The sequence below is a fragment of the Trichoderma harzianum genome (genome assembly GCF_003025095.1).
Source record: "Trichoderma harzianum CBS 226.95 unplaced genomic scaffold M431scaffold_11, whole genome shotgun sequence".
Taxonomy (NCBI): domain Eukaryota; kingdom Fungi; phylum Ascomycota; class Sordariomycetes; order Hypocreales; family Hypocreaceae; genus Trichoderma; species Trichoderma harzianum.
In genome coordinates this window covers 1,230,190-1,250,359 of record NW_020209259.1, presented here as the reverse complement: position 1 = coordinate 1,250,359, position 20,170 = coordinate 1,230,190, and the positions used below count along the sequence as shown (strand labels likewise).

The 20,170-nt window shown below is 47.8% G+C and overlaps 1 protein-coding gene across 1 annotated transcript; it reads left to right on the top strand.

The window, feature by feature from the left end:
• Positions 1–66: 66 nt before the first annotated feature.
• Positions 67–19,899, top strand: M431DRAFT_149564 (hypothetical protein). Its single transcript, XM_024912803.1, has 2 exons — positions 67–19,554; positions 19,610–19,899. Exons 1-2 carry the CDS (start codon positions 136–138, stop codon positions 19,790–19,792), a joined length of 19,602 nt encoding a protein of 6,533 aa, XP_024771622.1. The 5' UTR covers positions 67–135; the 3' UTR covers positions 19,793–19,899.
• The last annotated feature ends 271 nt before the right edge of the window (positions 19,900–20,170 follow it).

Genomic DNA, 20,170 nt, shown 5'->3' with positions numbered 1-20,170 from the left:
TATACATTTAAACCGCTGTCGTAGTCCAGCTTTCAATCACTTTAATGTGATCTATCGACCACATCTTTCTCATATTACACTTGAACTTACTATTTCTCTTCACATCTGATTTCTACCACCGAAGGAGATACAACAATGACTATCAATGAAAGTGATAAGCTTGGTGGTCACAATGGTTTCCATGGCGCCGCCTTCGCCCGGCCCGATGGGGGCTTTCCTTCTCGCCCAGGGAATGCAGCCAACGAATGGTCGGAGAAAGAACCATTAACGCTGCATGAAGAGCAACGCCAGCTCAAACACTGGACGGACCAATTGCTTCTGAGTCGTCCTGCGAAATTCATTTGCGACATGCCACGCCCTGAGACTTTGTCTGGCCATGTTGATCAAGAAACCCTGCGGATCGAAGGCTCATTGTATAACAAAATGCAACAATACTGCGAGTCCCACCAAGTTTCTCCTTTAACAGTACTGCTGGCGGCTTTTAGGGCTGCTCACTATCGCTTGACGGGGATGGAAGACGCTACAATTGGCGTTCCCAAGGAGGGTCATCGAACTGAGGACTCGAGAAATGTGGCAGATGTTCTCCACAAGTTTCAATGTTTTCGTCTCATCATTGATGATGAAACATTTCAGGATCTGGTAGATCAAATTGGAACAACGGCGGCTAATATGAGAGCCAATCGAGATGTCTCTATTGAGAAGGTTGCCGCCCGCTTAGATGAAGAAAGAGATTTTCGCCGTCAGCCACTTCTACAGGTCGCCTTTTCATTCTATACTCAGGATGCTCCGCCACCGAAAACTTCTATGAGTTGTGATACGGACCTTAGCTTCCAAATATTTGATAGCCATAACAGCCTAGAATGTTATGCTGTATTTTCTGCGGATCTCTATGAAAAGGGGACAGTGAACAACATTCTTTCTATCTTCCAGAAGACACTTGAGGGTTGCCTGTATGCGCCAACAACACCTATCAAAGAAATAACTCTACTGGGGACTAAGGACTTTGAAACACTCGACCAAATGGGTTTCCTTCGAGCCGAGAGAACTGATTACCCCCGCGAACTTAGCGTGGTAGATGTCTTCCGGCAGCAGGTCTCGGGTAACCCTACTGGAGTGGCGATTAGAGATCGCTCTGGCTCAGTCACATATTTTGAGTTGGATGAAAGGTCAAACAAAATTGCCTCTTGGCTTTTGAAACAATGCTTAGCTCCGGAAACCCTCATTGGTGTTCTGTCATCAAGATGCTCTGAGACTATTATCGCTTTTATGGGAATCTTAAAGGCAAACCTGGCATATTTACCGCTGGATACGAAGACTCCAGATTATCGCATGAAATCCATTATTTCTTGTATGACAGGAAGAAAAATAATCTTCTTGGGCCCTGAAACGGAAGCTGCCAATGACCTGGGTGAGAACGAATATGTACGCATATCCCAAGTTCTTCATGATACCGATGAGAACAAAGACATCTCATGCGAACCAACTGGTTATATTTCACCCTCTGCTACAAGCCTTGCCCATGTCTTGTTTACTTCTGGCTCGACCGGCCAGCCAAAAGGCGTCATGATCAATCACCGCGGCATTGTACGGCTTGCCAAAAGTAACATCATGACGCACGTTCCATCGCACAGCATTACAGCACATATATCGAATGTAGCTTTTGATGCTGCTACTTGGGAGATTTATAGTGCCATTCTAAATGGTGGTACACTGGTCTGCATTGACGAAACGACAGTACTGGACTATGCTTCCATGAGTGAGACATGTCTTCGTGAGAATATTCAAACTGCTCTATTTACAACGGCACTTTTCAAGACGTACGCTCAAAATGCCCCGGAAGTCGTGACCCGTCTCAGCGTGGTTTTTATTGGTGGCGAACGGCTTGATACCAACGACCTTCCCACAGCATTGAAAGCAATGCCCGGAAAGATTGTAAATTTGTATGGACCAACGGAAAACACAACGGTCAGTACAATGTACTGCTTGCAGGAAACGAAACATTGCAGTAACGGTGTGCCTATCGGACGTGCAATCAGCAACTCTGGTGCAGTTGTCATGGATTCGAAGCAGTGTCCAGTTCCCTTGGGCGTCATAGGCGAGTTAGTCGTATTTGGCGATGGTCTTGCCAGAGGATATCTTGACCCTAAATTAGACGATGGACACTTTATGCAGATTCGAATTGGCAACGAGTCGGTCCGAGGCTATCGAACAGGCGACCATGTTCGCCAGCGTTTAGATGGGCAACTGGAATTCTTAGGGCGTATAGATGGACAAGTCAAGATCAGAGGGCAGCGTGTTGAGCTCAGGGAAGTCGAATGCGCCTTACGAGGCCACAAGCTCGTCCATGACGCGGTTGCTGTTCTTCTTCATGGCGCTACGAATGGGGACTCAGATAATGCTCACATTGCCGGATTTGTCACGATTGGCGCAGACCTTGAAGATGAAGCTCAGGATGGTGATGAACACCAGCTTGTTTCCACGTGGAAAGACCGATACGATGGCGACTCGTATACAGGATTCGATAACATTCAGATGGATGCTTACGGAAGAGATTTCACTGGCTGGACATCGATGTTTGACGGAAAGGACATCGACAAGGCCGAGATGAATGAGTGGCTTGATGATACAATAGCTACAATAGCCACAGTTCTCAACGGCGAGCCTCCAGGTCATGTGCTTGAAGTCGGTTCTGGATCTGGCATGATTCTTTTCAACATTCGTGATGGTCTGCAGAGCTATGTAGGACTTGATCCCTCCGAACGAGCCATCAATCTCATTGGAAAGATATCAAAATCATTTCCCGAGCTAAATAACAAGGTGACTATGTACAAGGCCGCTGCTGCAGATGTTCGCCGATTGGATATGGCTGCTACACCTCCTAACCTGGTTATTTTGAACTCAGTGGCTCAGCACTTCCCCAGTCAGGAATATCTATACCGATTTGTCGAGGATTTGCTTCAAATCGGTACGGACATGACCCTTTTCTTTGGCGACATTCGGTCTTATGCTCTCCATAAAGACTTTCTCGCTGCTCGCGTGCTAAGAACGGTTGGAGAAGAAGTCAAGTTGGATACAATCCGCCACATGGTGGCAGATATGGAGAAGGCCGAGTTGGAGCTTCTCGTTGACCCAGCTTTTTTCACCGGCCTGGCGCTGCGCCTACCAGATCGGATTGGGCATGTCGAGATCATACCAAAGAAGATGAGCGCCACGAACGAATTAAGCTGTTACAGGTATACCGCAGTTGTGCATGTGAAGGCTGGCAGCCACCAAGCTTCTGCAGCTGCATACAGGCAACATGTTCGACATATCCCTCAAAGCGACTGGATAGATTTCATGGAACAACGTCTAGATCGAGAATCGCTCTTACACTTGCTTCAAGCATCATTTGACTCTTCTGCCTCTACCCTAGCCATTGGCAACATCCCTCATACAAAGACCATACTTGAGAGGCATATGGTTGAGTCAATCAAGACTGATAAAAGCAATGATTTTGACGGGAATTGGATCACTTACATACGGCAAAGATCCGAGAGCTGCTCTCATCTTTCAGTCACTGATCTGCACGCTCTTGCGGAGGAAGTCGGATATTCCGTCGAGATTAGCTGGGCCAGGCAGTACTCCCAACGAGGCGGGCTCGATGCAGTCTTCTACAAATATGCGCCAGATAAGAGAGGGAAAAGAATTTTATTTAACTTTCCTACCGATCATCAGAGTCGTCCATACCAATCGCTCAGCAGTCACCCTCTGAAACATCAAATTCAACGAAAAACACAAGAGCAGCTCTACCAGCTGGTGAAGACACAGCTGCCTCAATACATGATACCTCAGACCATCACAGTTTTAGATCAAATACCCGTCAATGAAAACGGAAAAGTTGACCGCCGAGCTTTAGTAAACATTGTTCAGTCTCAGATAACGGAGCGTGCGTCGATACAACAACCTACATCCGAAGTCGGACGACAGATGCAGGTTATCTGGGCAAAGGTCCTTCATATGGAGCCACAAGCAATCGGCATCAATGACAACTTTTTCAATCTTGGAGGAAACTCGATTGCTGCAATGAAGGTTGCCGCGGCGGCTCGAGATATTGGTTGGAAGCTCTCAGTAGCTGATATCTTCTACAGCCCAACCCTATCTGATTTGTCAATGACGGCTTCCAAGTCTACCTCAATCATGACAAAGATCCCAGTAACTCCCAAAATAGGCTCTGTCGCGCAATCTCATGCGCAGGAACGCCTTTGGTTTCTGGAGCAGCTCTATCCTGGCTTGGAATGGCACTTGATTCCATGTGCAGTCCATTTTAGGGGGCCGCTTCAACTAGATGCTCTCTCTTCTGCGCTTCTTGCCCTTGAAAAGCGACACGAAACCTTGCGGACAACATTCGATACCATTGAGGGCGAGAATGTACAGAAAGTACATCTATTCCAGCCAAATAAACTCAGAGTTCATAATATTCAGGCCGATCGGCCGAACAGCCTCGTAGAAGCGCTGCATAAAGAGCAAACGACTCCGTTTGATCTGCGCAAAGATCCGGGTTGGCGGGTATCCGTGTTTAAATTGAGCAACGAACACCATGTATTATCTATTGTCATTCACCATATTATATGTGATGGGTGGTCTCTTGATGTTTTACGCAAAGAGTTGGCCACTCTATATAAGGCCGCCCTACACGAGAAGGACCCTCTCTCAGCTATTGAGCCACTAGCCGTGCAATATAGCGACTATGCTCTTTGGCAGAAACAACAAGACCAAATTGATGAGCATAACCGTCAGCTCGAGTATTGGACAACACAGCTTGAATCTGGTCGACCCGCAGAACTGCTCTGCGATAAGGTCAGGCCAGCTACGATATCGGGCAGGGCAGACCTCCAAGAATTCAAGATTGAAGGAGCAATCTATGAGAATCTCCAGAAATTCTGCAGAGATTACCAAGTAACGCCATTCATGGTCCTTTTCGCGGTTTTCCGAGCCGCTCATTACCGGCTCACGGGCGCTGAAGATGCTACAATCGGAACGGCCAACGCAGGTCGTGACCATGGGGAGCTCAATGCTTTGATTGGTCTCTTTGTGAACATGCAATGCATAAGGACTAAGGTCGAAAACACCACAACATTCGAGAATCTAGTTAGAGAGGTTCAGGCCATGACTATTGCGTCCTTTGCTCACCAGGATGTCCCATTCGAGAAAATTGTGTCGGCGTTAAGGAAAGAAAGAGACTTATCCCGCAGCCCACTCGTTCAGATTGTGTTTGCATTACATTCGCAGCTAAGGCTTGCGGAGTTTGCGTTAGAAGGCGTGGAAGCTGAACCGATCACACCGCCGATGACTTCAAGATTTGATCTCGAGTTTCACCTCTACCAAGAAAAAGACGCCTTGAAAGGACAAATAAGATTTGCAACTGATCTCTTCAACTTTAATACAATTGACAATCTGAAGTCGATCTTCCTTCGAATTCTAGAACAGGGACTCACCAGCCCAAATGTATCAATCGAATCGCTATCCTTAATGACGAAGGAAGAATACGCGAAGCTCGACTCTATGAGACTCTTGGAGATAGAATCAACCAATTACCCTCGTAATTGCAGTCTCGTCGAAGTCTTTCAGCAGCAAGCCGCTGCCAATCCGGATGAAGTGGCAGTGAGAGATGGCCCTATCAGTCTTACGTATTCCCAGCTGGATGAGAAGTCAAATCACCTGGCCCAATGGTTGCGCAGGCACTCATTTGCTCCGGAAACACTTGTTGGTGTTCTTGCTTCTAGATCTCATCTCACCATTATCACCTACCTGGGTGTACTCAAGGCCTGCTTAGCTTATCTTCCCCTGGACCCAACAAGCCCTCTCAGTCGAACCAAAGTCATTCTTTCGTCAGTCAAGGACTGTAGGCTAATTTTGGTTGGACCTGATGCTGAGGATTATGCGACGCAGCTGGACAATATTAATTCTGAGAGCATCACAAGCATCCTCGAGTGTCCCATCTACGCCAATGGGGACGTTCAAAAGCCACTCACCAACCTCTTTCCTGCATCAGATAATCTTGCATATATCATGTTTACCTCAGGTTCAACGGGTCAGCCCAAGGGTGTCATGATCCAACATGGCGGCATTCTTCGACTAATCGAAAACAAGAAGATGGTCCAAGATCTACCAGATGCCGTAAACACAGCCCATATAGGAAGTGTGACTTTCGATGCATCGACGTGGGAGATTTATCCCACGCTACTGAACGGTGGTACTCTAATATGCTTCAGTTCTATGGAATTGCTGGATTATAAAACACTACCAAAAGCATTTGCCGATGAGAACATACAGTCGATGTTCATTACGCCCGCTCTATTGAGACAGTATCTTGTTCACTGCCCCGATCTGTTTCGTGGAATACATACACTTCATATTGGCGGAGACCGACTTGACACGCAAGACGCATTTACTACGATGAGACTAATCACTGGCAAAGTCTTCAACTGCTATGGACCAACTGAAAACACCTGTATAAGTACATATTTCCACATTTCTAGTCCTACTCCAGAGAATTGCGTTAATGGGGTACCTATTGGCCGTGCATTCCCGAATTCTGGAGCTTTTGTAATGGACTCACACCAGCAACTTGTTCCTCTCGGTGTAGTTGGAGAACTTGTTGTCACTGGCGACGGTCTTGCGAGAGGATATATTAATCCAAATCACGATCTAGACCGTTTCATCTCAATCAAAATTGCGGGAAAAGAGATGAGAGCTTATAGGACCGGAGATTACGTACGATACCGGCGAGAGGACGCGCAACTGGAGTTCTTGGGCCGAATGGACAATCAGATCAAGATTCGGGGTCAGCGTCTTGAGCTTGGCGAAATTGAGCATGCCATGCTCAGCTATAAGGCTGTCAATGAAGCCGCTGCAGTGATTCGAAAGGTTCAAGATGATGAAGCGAGTCAAGAAGCAACAATTCATGGCTTTATTACTCTTACAGAAGACGATAGTGCTGCCCAAGACCAGGTTCTTGAAATGCTTCGTCAACAGTTGCCCTCTTATATGGTGCCACGGACAATCACTATTCTTGACAAAATGCCCATCAATAGCAGCGGCAAAATGGATCGACAAGCGCTTGCTAAGCAACGTGTCGATGGCAGATCGAAGAGACCAATGCAACAGCAGCCATCAACCGAGGCACAGCGACAACTTCAGTCAATATGGGCCAAAGTTCTGGCTATTGAGCCGTCAACCGTGGGATTGGATGACAACTTCTTCCTTTTAGGCGGAAGCTCAATTGCCGCGATGATAGTGGCCGCTGAGATTCGAAAAGCTGGCTACCATGTTACCGTCGCTGATATTTTCAACCATCCAGTCCTCCGTGATCTATCCAGTCAAGTTCAACCGATAGCGAGTCGTGTCACGGAAATATTTGCACCCTTCTCTCTCTTAGGTAGCGCATTTAACAAGATGGAATTCTTACAAGAGCTTTCGAGTCAATATAACATAGACCCCACGCTTGTTCGCGATGCATACCCTTCTACATATTTGCAAGAAGGTCTCTTGTCCCTCACCTCCAAGCAAGATACCGGCTATGTTATGCGGGCAGTTTTCAAACTATCGTCGTCAATCAAGGTGGAGAAATTACGAGACGCATGGCAAACTGTATTTCATGCCTTGCCCATCTTACGCACCAGGCTTATCCAGCATAGCACACATGGTACTGTACAAGTCGTCGTGGATGAAAAGATCCAATGGGCCACCGCATTTAACCTGGATAAATATCTAGAGGCAGATGCTAAACATCAAATGGGACCTGGAAAGCCGCTTACAAGATATGCCGTTGTTCAAGATACTTCAGGACTGGATAAGTGGCTTGTCTGGACGGTTCATCATGCTCTTTATGACGGATGGTCACTGCCACTTATCCTAGATTCAGTAAGGAAAGTCTACCAAGGCAGCAAACTGAATTCAGGACCACAATACCAGGCATTCATTAACTATATCACGCATCAAGACCATGCTCAGACCACCAGATACTGGAAGGAGATGTTGGATGGCAGTGGATGCGTCTCCTTCCCCACACTGCCTCCTTTTATAGACCAACCTGCAGCTGATAAATCTGTTGAGTACTCCATTTTACAACCACGGCAAAGACTCTCTGGTGTAACGACATCTAATATAGTCCGCGCCGCATGGGCTCTTGTGGTAGGAAGAACAACTGCTGTCGAAGAAGTTGTCTTTGGCGCGACAGTATCTGGGAGGAATGCACCAGTGGACGACATTGGCATGATGATTGCACCAACTTTTGCAACGGTCCCAATACGGATCAAGTTGACTCGCGCTCACAGCGTGGGCAAATACTTGACAATGGTGCAGGAACAGGCAACAGAGATGATTCCGTATGAGCAGACGGGCTTACAGAGAATTGCTGCCGTGTCTCCGGAGGCAAAGCATGCTTGTAGGTTCCAGACGCTCCTCGTCATTCAGTCACAGCACGCCAGTGAAACAGATGTGCAAGGCGGAATTGAGTTGGACAAAGACTACACACAAGGACGGCCAGCCGATACCTACGGATTGGTTCTCGAACTAAACATTATGGGGGACTCCATTCAAGTCTCAGCATCATTCGATTCCAGGATGATTGAATCCTGGATGGTAAAGAGCTTACTGGAACGGCTAGATAATGTCATGAATCAGCTGGACCAGGCAAGCCCAGAGCAACCATTATCTCAAGTTGCAATGATATCATCTCAAGACATTAAGCAAATTTGGGATTGGAATCGGGCTGTCCCTTTGGCGATACACCGATGCGCACATGAGCTCATTGAGGAGCGATCAAAAGCCTATCCTGCCTCGACTGCGGTTTGCGCTTGGGACGGAGAACTCACTTATGGGGAGCTCATGCGCCTTGCTGATAGTCTTGCACAGTACTTAACGTCACTGCAGCTAAATGATGTAACAATCATTCCGATTTGCTTTGAGAAATCTCTGTGGACGATAGTTGCGATATTTGGGGTTTTGAAGTCTGGTGCGGGCTTCGTCCTCCTTGACCCATCGCTCCCGGAACAGCGACGACAAGCAATCATTCAACAAGTTGAACCAAAATTTGTCTTGTGTTCAGCCTCGCAGGAAGCATCATGTGTAGGCCTGGCGCCTAAAGTCATCGCCATCACTCCACAATTCTTTGCAATGCACTCGCAGGTCCAGACGCAGGTCCATTCGCAACTCCGCCGCTGCAATCCGACTTCACCGATGTACATGGTATTCACATCAGGAAGTACTGGAACACCGAAAGGCGTTGTTGTTACCAATGAAAATTATGCAACGGCGCTCGAACATCAAAAATTGGACTATGGGCTCACCAAGGCCTCGAGGTTTTCTAGCATTGCATCCTATAGTTTTGATGCGTCGATTGAGGGCATTTTCCGCCCCTTATACGTTGGTGGGTGCTCATGCGTATTAAGTGAGCATGACATTAGAACCAATCTCGTCCGAAGCATGAACGTTCTAAAGATAAATTCTTTGATAACGATACCTTCGGTTCTTCGTTTGCTATCCCCGGATCAAGTACCTGGTCTGCGGATCATACTGATAGGAGGAGAAGCTGCCTGTCGCCAGGATGTCGAAGAATGGTGGGGCAAGGCAAAGATTATCAATCTATACGGACCCAGCGAATGCTCTCCTGTGACTACTATTAATAATTCGGCCACGAGCCCTGAAGCTGTTTGCAGTATCGGAAGAGGAGTTGGATTGGTGACCTGGGTCGTGGATCGAGATAACCACAACGTTCTAGTGGCTCCTGGGTGTGTAGGCGAGCTTGCTATCGAAGGCCCTTCAGTTGGCCCGGGATATCTCAACGATCCAGAGAAAACTACGGCAGCATTCATCGAAGACCCTCTGTGGCTCTTGAATGGTGCGCCGGGGCAGGCGGGAAGACATGGTCGAGTTTACAAGACAGGCGATTTGGTTCGCTACAACGCGGACGGCAGCCTGAGATACATCGGCCGAAAAGACTTTCAGAGAAAGATCCGTGGCCAGCGTATAGAGCTTGGTGAAGTGGAGCATCAGTTGGAAAGTCTATTGAATCACCCAGGCCAGATAATAGCCGATATCATCGAGCCACAAGGCGACACTTCGAGCTCAATGCTCGCAGTGTTTGTCCAAAAGACAGATACTCAGAATTTGATTCAGGAGAGCTCCAAGGACGAAGATGTGTCTGTATCAGCGATGCCATCTCATGTAACCCGCAGGCTATCTGAGAGATTGCCTCATTACATGGTGCCCACAATACTCTTCACTCTGAATAACATGCCCAAGAATGCATCAGGAAAAACTGATCGTCAAAAACTACGCCAAATAGGTGCCTCCTTTACAAACAAACAGCTAGCTGAAATGCAAACAGCCAGGGGCGAGCCAAAGCAGTCTCCGAGATCGCAAAAGGAGCGACAGATTCAAGAAATCTGGGCAAGGACACTGGGAATTGATGCAGAATCAATTGGGCTTGATGACAGTTTCGTTCATCTAGGAGGCAATTCCATCACCGCCATGAAAGTTTCTGGAGAGGCTCGCAAATATGGAATCGAACTTCGCATTACCGACATATTTGGCCATCAAACGTTGCGCGGCGTAGCAGAACAGGCTTCTGTATTAAAAGGCTGCGAGGATACGATTCCGCGTTTGCAGCAGTCTGGGCAGGTAGAACAATCGTTCGCTCAAGAACGCTTATGGTTCCTGGACCAACTTCACTCCAATCTGCAGTGGTATATGATGCCGTTGACGTTTCGTTTACGAGGACCACTCCAGTATAATGCTTTGGAAGCTGCTCTTCAGGCAATTGAGCGACGCCATGACACTCTGCGAACCACGTTCGAGTCAAACGATGGCATCAACATGCAGCAGGTGCACGCTTTCCAGCCCCGTAAGCTGAAAGTGACGGAGATACCCTCTTCGAATCAAGAGCATCTTGACAAGATGCTGGAGCTGGAACTTACAAGACCATTCGACCTTGGGATTGAGCCTGGCTGGAGGGTGACACTTTTCAAGTGCTCAGATGACGATCACGTCTTGTCAATTGTCATGCACCATATAATATCTGATGGCTGGTCAGTTGATGTTTTACAAAGAGACTTGGCAGTCTTCTATTCTGCAGCTCTTCGAGATGACCAAGATCCGACCTCTTCCGTTGATCCACTACCCATTCAATACACCGACTATTCAATTTGGCAGAAGCAACAAGACCAGGCTGAGAGTCATCAACATCAATTAAACTTTTGGGTTGAACACTTACAGTCAAGTATTCCCGCAGAGCTGCTTTGTGATAAGCCAAGGCCACAATCTCCTTCGGGCGCAGCAGATGTTCACAACATTAGAATCGACGGATCTCTGTATCGTGATTTACAGACTTTTTCCAAACTCCATGGCGTGACTCCGTTTGCCGTATTGTTGGCGGCATTCAGGATTAGCCAGTATCGCCTAACAGGTGCTACAGATGCTACTATTGGGATTCCCAACGCCAATCGAAACCGTTGGGAAGTAAAAGATCTCATCGGATTCTTTGTCAATATGCAATGTATTCGGACTGTTATAACCGGACAATCTTTTGAAACGCTTGTTGGCCAAGTCCGCGATGAGATGTTGTTATCTTTTGCGAATCAAGACGTGCCATTTGAAAAGGTCGTGGCAAGTCTAGAAAAAGATAGAGATTTATCCCGCCACCCCCTGCTGCAGATTGTCTTTGCCCTTCATTCACAGCGAGACCTCGGAAAACTCAAACTTGAATCTATCGATGCAGAGCTTATTGCTCCTGCAACTACCACTCGATTCGATCTCGAGTTCCATTTCTTTCAGGAAGACGAGGCTTTGCAGGGCCAGGTGATTTTCTCAACAGATCTGTACTACAGCGACACAATTAGCAATATGACAGCCATCTTCCGCACCGTTCTAGAACTTGGTATTGCTTCTCCTACCATGGCAGTCGACTCTCTGCCGCTGCTTAGAGACGACGGTTTACTCAAGATGAGACAATTAGGAATATCTCATATCATACAGACAGACTACCCGCGAGACTCCAGCATTGTTGATGTCTTCAGTCAGCAAGTAGTTAAGCAAGCCAACAAAGTGGCAGTAAAAGATTCGACTAGCCAATTGTCATATAGCGAATTGGATGAGAAATCTACGATGCTAGCAAGTTGGTTGGCACGTCGAGCGCTGTCTCCAGAGACATTGGTCGGAGTGCTCGCGAATCGATCATGCCTTACAATTGTCGCATTTTTAGGAATAATTAAAGCCAACCTCGCCTATCTGCCTCTGGATACAAGAACTCCGGCCGGCCGTATGGAGACAATCTTGTCCTCTATACCAGGTCGCAGGCTTGTCTTGCTCGGACCTGGGGTGGAACGCCCAACCTTATCCCTCCCCAGCACCGATTTCGAATTCGCTTCAGTTGAACAAATTATATACGAAATGACTCAAAAAGCGGTGCAACCCCTCGCATTAGCAAGGCAACCTTCTGCAACAAGCCTGGCATATGTCATGTTCACTTCTGGATCAACCGGTCTGCCGAAGGGAGTGATGATTGAGCATCGAAGCATCCTTCGAACTGCAGAAATAGTCACTGGAATGCAACACCTTTTGCCTGATTTAGTCATTGCGCACGCTTCAAACATCGCATTCGATGCCTCGACCTGGGAGATATATACTGCTTTGCTAAATGGCGGGACAGTGATCTGCCTTAGCCACACGACCTTGTTAGATTACCGGATGCTGAGAACAGTCATTGAAGAGGAACATATTCAAGCCTTGTGTATTACACCTGCTTTACTTAAACAACATCTTCTTCACCGCCCGCTTCCTATCAGTGGAGTAGAGGTACTATATGTCGTAGGAGATCGTCTTGATCCCCGCGATATTGCAACTGTGAAGAGCCTTAAACACACGAAAATTGTAAATGGCTACGGGCCAACCGAAAACACCACTTTCAGCACGCTATACGAGATCACAGATGATGAGCTTATGACCAACGGGGTCCCTATTGGTCGCCCATTGAGAAATTCTGGCGCTTACGTGGTTGATTCGCAGCTACAACTGGTGCCTCTCGGGGTTATTGGCGAGCTCTTAGTGACAGGTGATGGTCTCGCTAGAGGCTATTTGGATACACAACAAAATTCAGGCCGATTTGTCTCATTCAAAGTCAATGGGGAAACAACCAGGGCCTATCTCACAGGTGACTATGCGCGATATCGCAGTGACGGACAGCTAGAATATATTGGCAGGAAGGATGGTCAGATCAAAATTAGAGGCCAGCGTGTGGAATTAGGAGAAATTGAACACGCTATGAGAATTCACAGATCTGTTGACGACGCAGTTGCGGTCTTGACACAACTAGACGGTGGCGATACAAGTGAACCACAAATCGCGGGATATGTTACCCTCCGCGACGAGGATGACAGTGGATCAGTTGATGATACGCAGGAACATGAGCAAGTTAGGGAGTGGGAAGAGCGTTTTGACGTCGAAACGTATGAACCCCTAACTGATCTACACCCTGAACAACTCGGAAGAGACTTTGTTGGATGGACATCCATGTACGATGGCGAGAATATTGACAAGACTGAAATGAATGAGTGGTTAAATGACACGATGGATGCGATACTTGGGAGCAATCCCGCCGAGCATGTCTTGGAAATAGGTTCTGGTTCCGGAATGATTCTGTTCAATCTCACAGAAACGTTGAAGTCATACGTCGGCCTTGATCCATCGGAGCGCGCTGTCAACATGATATCCAGCCACCTCAAAAGCTTTCCAGCTCTGAAAGAGAAGACAAAGATATACAAGGCAACTGCCGCAGATTTGAATCGGCTGGAAGCATTCGCCACAACAGAATTCGCCGTCTTCAATTCCGTTGTGCAGTATTTCCCTAGCCAGGATTACTTATTTAAAGTCATTCAGAGTCTTGTTAGTCTCGACGGCATCAAGACAATCTTCCTCGGCGATATCCGCTCTTACGCACTTCACAAAGACTTTTTGGCTTCGAGAGCGTTACACTTGTTAGGTGGTCGTGCGACACCTGCAGAAGTGTCACGAATTATTTCCGACATGGAGCGAGCAGAGTCGGAGCTGCTTGTTGATCCTTCATTCTTCACTGCCTTGCCAAGCAGATTACAGGGCATAAAACATGTAGAGATTTTACCGAAGAGAATGCATGCAACTAATGAACTCAGTTGCTATCGCTATGCTGCTATTCTTCATCTGACTCTGGAAAGCGAGCGGGAAGTTGTTGAAATTGAAGGTGACAGATGGATAGATTTCGAAACGCAGGGCTTGAACGCTGAGGCATTGAAGAAACTGCTACAGAGCCCTTCGTCTCCATCCATTCTACCAGTAGCCAATATTCCCAACGGAAAGACAATTCTTGAGCGGCATATCGTCGCATCAATATCCGATCAGACCCGGAATGAGACAAGCTCGTGGCTCCCTTCAGTTTATAAAATGGCCGCAGCCCATTCCTCACTATCTGCGATCGAGTTGGCCTCCATTGCTCAAGACTCGGGATATCAAGTCGAACTCAGCTGGGCTCGTCAACATTCTCAACGCGGCGGACTCGATGCTGTGTTCTACCGTGATGAATCCAGAGAAAGCAAAACCAAAAGCCAAACGCGAAGACTCTTCCAATTCCCAACTGATCATCTTGACCGACCCTACCATTCCTTTACCAGCCGTCCCTTAAAACATTACCTTCGGCAAAAGATCCAAGACGAAATCAAAGACCTCGTACAGTCACAATTGCCACATTATATGGTACCTCACGTCATAACGGTGATAGACCAAATGCCCATAAATGAGAATGGCAAAGTAGACCGTCGATCCCTTGTCAAGAGCATGTCAACGCAAAGGGCACGAGCGATAGCACAGCCGACTTCAGACAACGAAAGGGAAATGCAACGAATATGGGCTGAAGTTTTAAATATAGCCCCCGAGAGCATTGGAACTAATGACAGCTTCTTCTTCCTTGGAGGAAGCTCAATAGCCGCCATGAAAGTCGTCGCCGCGGCCGGCAAAGCTGGATATGAGCTCTCCGTTGCAGACATCTTCCGTACCCCGAAGCTAGGAGAACTCGTCTCCTGCAGCTTTCAGCGAATCACAAAGGCCACTAAACTAGTCAAACCGTTTGAGTTGTTCAAGGATCTTGATATAATTTCCTTTAAAAGAGACGTATCTAAACAATATCAGCTACAGCCTGCCAAGATCGTTGATGCATACCCCTGCACCCCCTTACAGGAGGGTCTATTAGCCCTGACCTCAAAGAGACAAGGCGACTACGTGATGCAAGCAGTCTTTAGCATCCAGCCGGGGGTAGTAGTTGGGAAACTGCGTCAGGCATGGGAAACCGTCTACAAAGCGTTACCACTTTTGCGCACTCGAATTGTTGAGCACGTTGATCTCGGCATCGTACAGGTAGTAATCGATGAGTCGCTTCCCTGGGTTGAGGCAACATCCCTAGAGGATTATCTCGAGACTCTACGGGAGCTACCAATGGGCGTCGGCCAGCCACTATCCGCCTTTGCCGTGGTCAGTGATACTACAGGGACACCTAAATGGCTAGTATGCACTATGCACCACGCTTTATATGATGGGTGGTCTCTCTCTCTCATCATGGATGCTGTGGGCAAAGCTTACCGAGACAAGCAAATAGAACTAGGAAGCCAATTCCAAGCTTTCATAAAGTTCATCAAGGAGCAAGACGAGACCCAGACGATAAATTACTGGGAGACGTCTCTGAAAGGCTACGATACTCTACCATTTCCAGCTCTGCCATCATCGGTTACAGAGGCCAGGACGGACACATTCGTAGAACACACCATCCCTCTTCCGCAAACCCGATCAGACATCACCACGTCGAATCTGATCCGTGCCGCATGGGCTTTAGTGATTAGTCGGATGACCAACACAAAGGATGTGGTTTTCGGAGCCATTGTGTCTGGCAGAAATGCGCCTGTATCTGGCATAGACACACTGGCTGCTCCAACATTTGCAGCCGTGCCTGTCCGTATCAAGTTGTCCACAACTCAACATGTTTCGGCATATTTAAAGACTGTGCAGCAGCAAGCTACGGACATGATTCCATTTGAACAGTTTGGATTGTCTCGCATCTCTCATACATCTCTAGGTGCCAATGCAGCATGCAAGTTCCAAACGATACTCGTAATTCAACCCGAGGAAATGAGTGAAATCCCGGACATTTTAGGAAAGCTTCAGGACGATGATCACGATGCGCAGCGGCCAGACCACTACGGCATCTCACTTCAAGTGCAGCTTGGCCAGGAAAGAATCCCAGTTTCAGTAGGATACGATTCTCGAGTCGTTGAACCGTGGATGATTGACAGGCTGCTTGTTCAGCTTCAAAGTGCTATGCATCAATTAGACTGCGCGAGGCCCTCCCAGACACTATCAGAAGTTGATCTGGCCACACCTGAAGACCTTGAGCAGATCTGGAAATGGAATGCAACAGTTCCATCACCAGTAGAGCGATGTATTCATGATATTATCGAGGACAGGGCCATCCAATCGCCAACTGCAGAAGCCATTTGTGCCTGGGATGGCACCTTGACTTACGAAGAGCTATCCTGTCTCTCTACAAAATTAGCAGTACATCTATTAAGCCTCGACGTCGGGCCGAACATGACGATACCGCTCTTCTTTGAGAAATCCATGTGGACTACTGTCGCAATGCTCGGCGTGTTAAAGACTGGTGCAGCATTTGCTCTTTTTGATCATTCCATCCCAGATGGACGCCTTCGAGCAATGCTCAGTAAAATCACCACAAAGTTGATGCTGTCATCGAAAGCATTGGAGGGCTTAGGATCCAAATTATCCAGCAGAGTACTGGCAATTGACTCAGCGTTCATCGCCAACCTCCCCAAACGATCCCAAAATTTGCCATCCTGCCCACCCCTTTCATCTCCCATGTATACGGCTTTCACCTCGGGCAGCACCGGAACTCCAAAGGGCGTGGTAATATCCCACGGAGCATTTTCATCGGCTGTTCACTACCAGTCTGGTGCCACGGGCTATGACTCTTCTGTCAGAGCTTACGATTTTACCGGCTATTCGTTTGACGTCACAATTGGGACGGCATTCATGACTCTCGCATCTGGAGGGTGTTTGTGCGTGCCATCAGATGCAGACCGAAAGAATAATCTCACATCATCTGTGGTGGCGACCAAGGCCAACCACCTTAGTCTGACGCCCTCTGTGGCTCGCACGCTTCAGCGAGAGCGTCTCGTCGATCTCAAAGTCTTGGTTCTCGGCGGCGAGGTTGCCAGTCATGGTGATTTTCAAGGCTGGCCCAAAGGGGTCTCTATATTGAACCTATACGGCCCATGTGAATGCACACCCACGAGCACTATTCGGCGTTACCCCCAGGATAACACTAGCCCTTCAAACATTGGCTTCGGTATGGGAACAGTCACATGGATAACAGACCCGGATAATTCACAAAGACTGTCACCCATTGGGGCCATCGGTGAGCTTGTTCTCGAGGGCCCTCTGGTCGGCCTCGGTTATCTTGGAGAGCCGGAAAAGACTGAGTCGGTCTTCGTCAACGATCCTGCCTGGTTGCTCCATGGTACATCCGGAAATCTTGGACGGGAAGGTCGGCTGTATAAGACAGGTGACTTGGTTCGATATAGCTCGAACGGCAGCCTCGTATTCGTGGGGCGCAAAGATACACAAGTCAAGATTCGTGGTCAACGAGTTGAACTCGGCGAGATTGAAGAGCGTTTGAGGGACTCCGTTCCAAATCTGAAAGACGTCGCTGTCGAAGCAATTACGCGACATGATGGGGCTCCGAGTGATCGATTGGTAGCATTTATATCCTTCGATGAGCGATGTGAAGCAAGAGAAGATGGATATGGCAAAGGGGTCACAGAAAACTTCAAGACACCGCTCAATGCCCGTTTAATAGATTTGCCTCAGCAGGTGGAGGATTTGCTATCTGCGAGCCTACCTGGGTACATGATTCCAACGGCTTACTTTGCACTTGATCACATCCCAACCACGCATTCAGGCAAGACGGATCGTCGTCTCCTGCGCAAGATTGGATCTACCCTCACAGCAACGCCGACTGCCGAGTCATGCAGTGTCCCTTCAGATCTTAAGCGTGCTCCATCTACAAAGATGGAACGACTGTTACATACGACTTGGGCACAGTTTCTAGGCATTGAATCCCACACCATAGGAGTCGACGATAGCTTCTTTCGCCTTGGAGGAGACTCCATTTTGGCAATGAGAATTTCAGCAATAGCTCGCACTGAAGGAATTGACATCTCAGCCAGCGACATCTTTCAGGAAAAAACGATTGCGAAAATTGCAGCAGCCGCCCGTGTGCAAGAACTCAAACAAGGATCGTCATCATCATCACCGTTTTCGTCTCCGGAGGCCATTCTAAGCGTGTACAAACAACTTCCACCGCACATAGAGGTTCCCAGTGTCAATTCTATTGAAGATGTATTGCCATGTATCGCAATACAAGAGCGCATGCTTGAGGCGCGGGCAAGGAATCCACAAATCTATGTAACCGAACTTGGGTTGGAGATCAGCTCGCGAGACAACGACTCGGTCGAATTCCAACGGATTCAGCAAGCATGGCAAACTGTTGTACGACACCATAGTTTACTACGTGCCGTGTTTGTACGCAGATCTCCAGAGGAAGGTGGATCATACCAGATCGTTCTCAAGGATCCGATTCCAAGTATTTCCCTCTTGCGGCAAGAATTTAAACGCTCGGCACGAAACAAACAATTTACGGGGGCCTTGTTCTCTGATTCTAGTCTACAGCACCATTTATCTGTCTATCAGACGGATGAGACGCGCGCCTATCTCCATTTTAAGTTCAACCATGCCCTTGCAGATGGCCAATCTTTCGACATCCTTGTCCGAGATTTCCAGCTTGCATACGACAATCGTCTTGAATCTCATTGTCCACCATATTCGAGATTTCTCCAGTATGTTATGACACAGCCTCACGAACATGAACAGAGTCGTCACCACTGGGCGAATTATATGGATGGCATTGAGCCTTGCTTGCTGCCTGCCTCAACACAGCCTGCCATCGACGCGCGGGGCACCTTCAGTATTGATGTTACTGACCTAGACGCGAGGAAAATCACAAAATTCTGTGCAGAGCGAGAGGTCTCCCTAGCAAACATTCTGCAAGTTGCATGGGCCCTCGTACTAAAGCGCTGGACAGGATCGCGAGCTCCCTGCTTCGGTAACATTGTCTCGGCGCGAGATGTCCCAGTTGATGGAGTCGACGAGATGATGGGTCCTCTATTCTATCTAATGCCGAGCCACGTTCAGCTAAATGATGATTGCGCTGTTTTGGATATTTTGAGGAACACCCGTGAAGAGTTCGTGCAGAACGCGAAGCATCAAGCTTACTCTGTGGCCCAACTTTGGCGGGATCTGGGAGCCCGTGGCTCTGACAAGATGTTCAACACAGCCTTGTCTATTGCTAGACATACAAACGTGGCCCAAGAGACATGCGACGGACATACATTCGACGTTCGAGATGCTTTTGACCCAGTAGAGGTATTTGATACAACGCCCATATATGATAAGTGAATACAAGCTAACATGGATACAGTACGCCGTCTACATTAGAGGCGCACTCGGCGATGAGTGTGTGTACCTCTCATTGGAGTTCTGGGAAGAGCACACGTCCAGAGCAGATGGTAGAAAGATGGCAGCTGAATTGGGCAAGGCAACATCACTCATTGTATCGCACCCCCAGCGTGACATACTGAGTCTTGTTAACGATATTCAGTAAGAGCATGGAATTCACAGGCAGATACTTATATAGCATAAGATTAGATAGTGGCAAGTTAGTAATATGAATTAAAAAATCGCTCATGGCATCTAATTGACACAAAATGCAGCGCTCTAAACGCCATCAATCACTTTCTTGTTTAGAGTCCGAAGAGTCTACGCAGTCCATGTATCTTACCCGCATGTAACTCTTCTTGTAGCAATCTCCCCGGTTTATCACCACGACAATGGGTTCACAACATGCAGCTTTGAAGGTTCATGTCAAGCCATGTTAATTCATTACTGTACTGCTTCTATCCGGAATTATTGTCCATAGCTTCCGATTATGCCCCTCACGCTTGCCGCCCCTGATCGTCTCATCTACAAGGGCATTGAAACT

Coding starts and splice junctions, on each gene's coding strand:
- M431DRAFT_149564 (XM_024912803.1), top strand. CDS start 136: ATGACTATCAATGAAAGTGATAAGCTTGGTGGTCACAATGGTTTCCAT. Junction 19,555..19,609: donor ATGCTTTTGACCCAGTAGAG/GTATTTGATACA, acceptor ACATGGATACAG/TACGCCGTCTACATTAGAGG.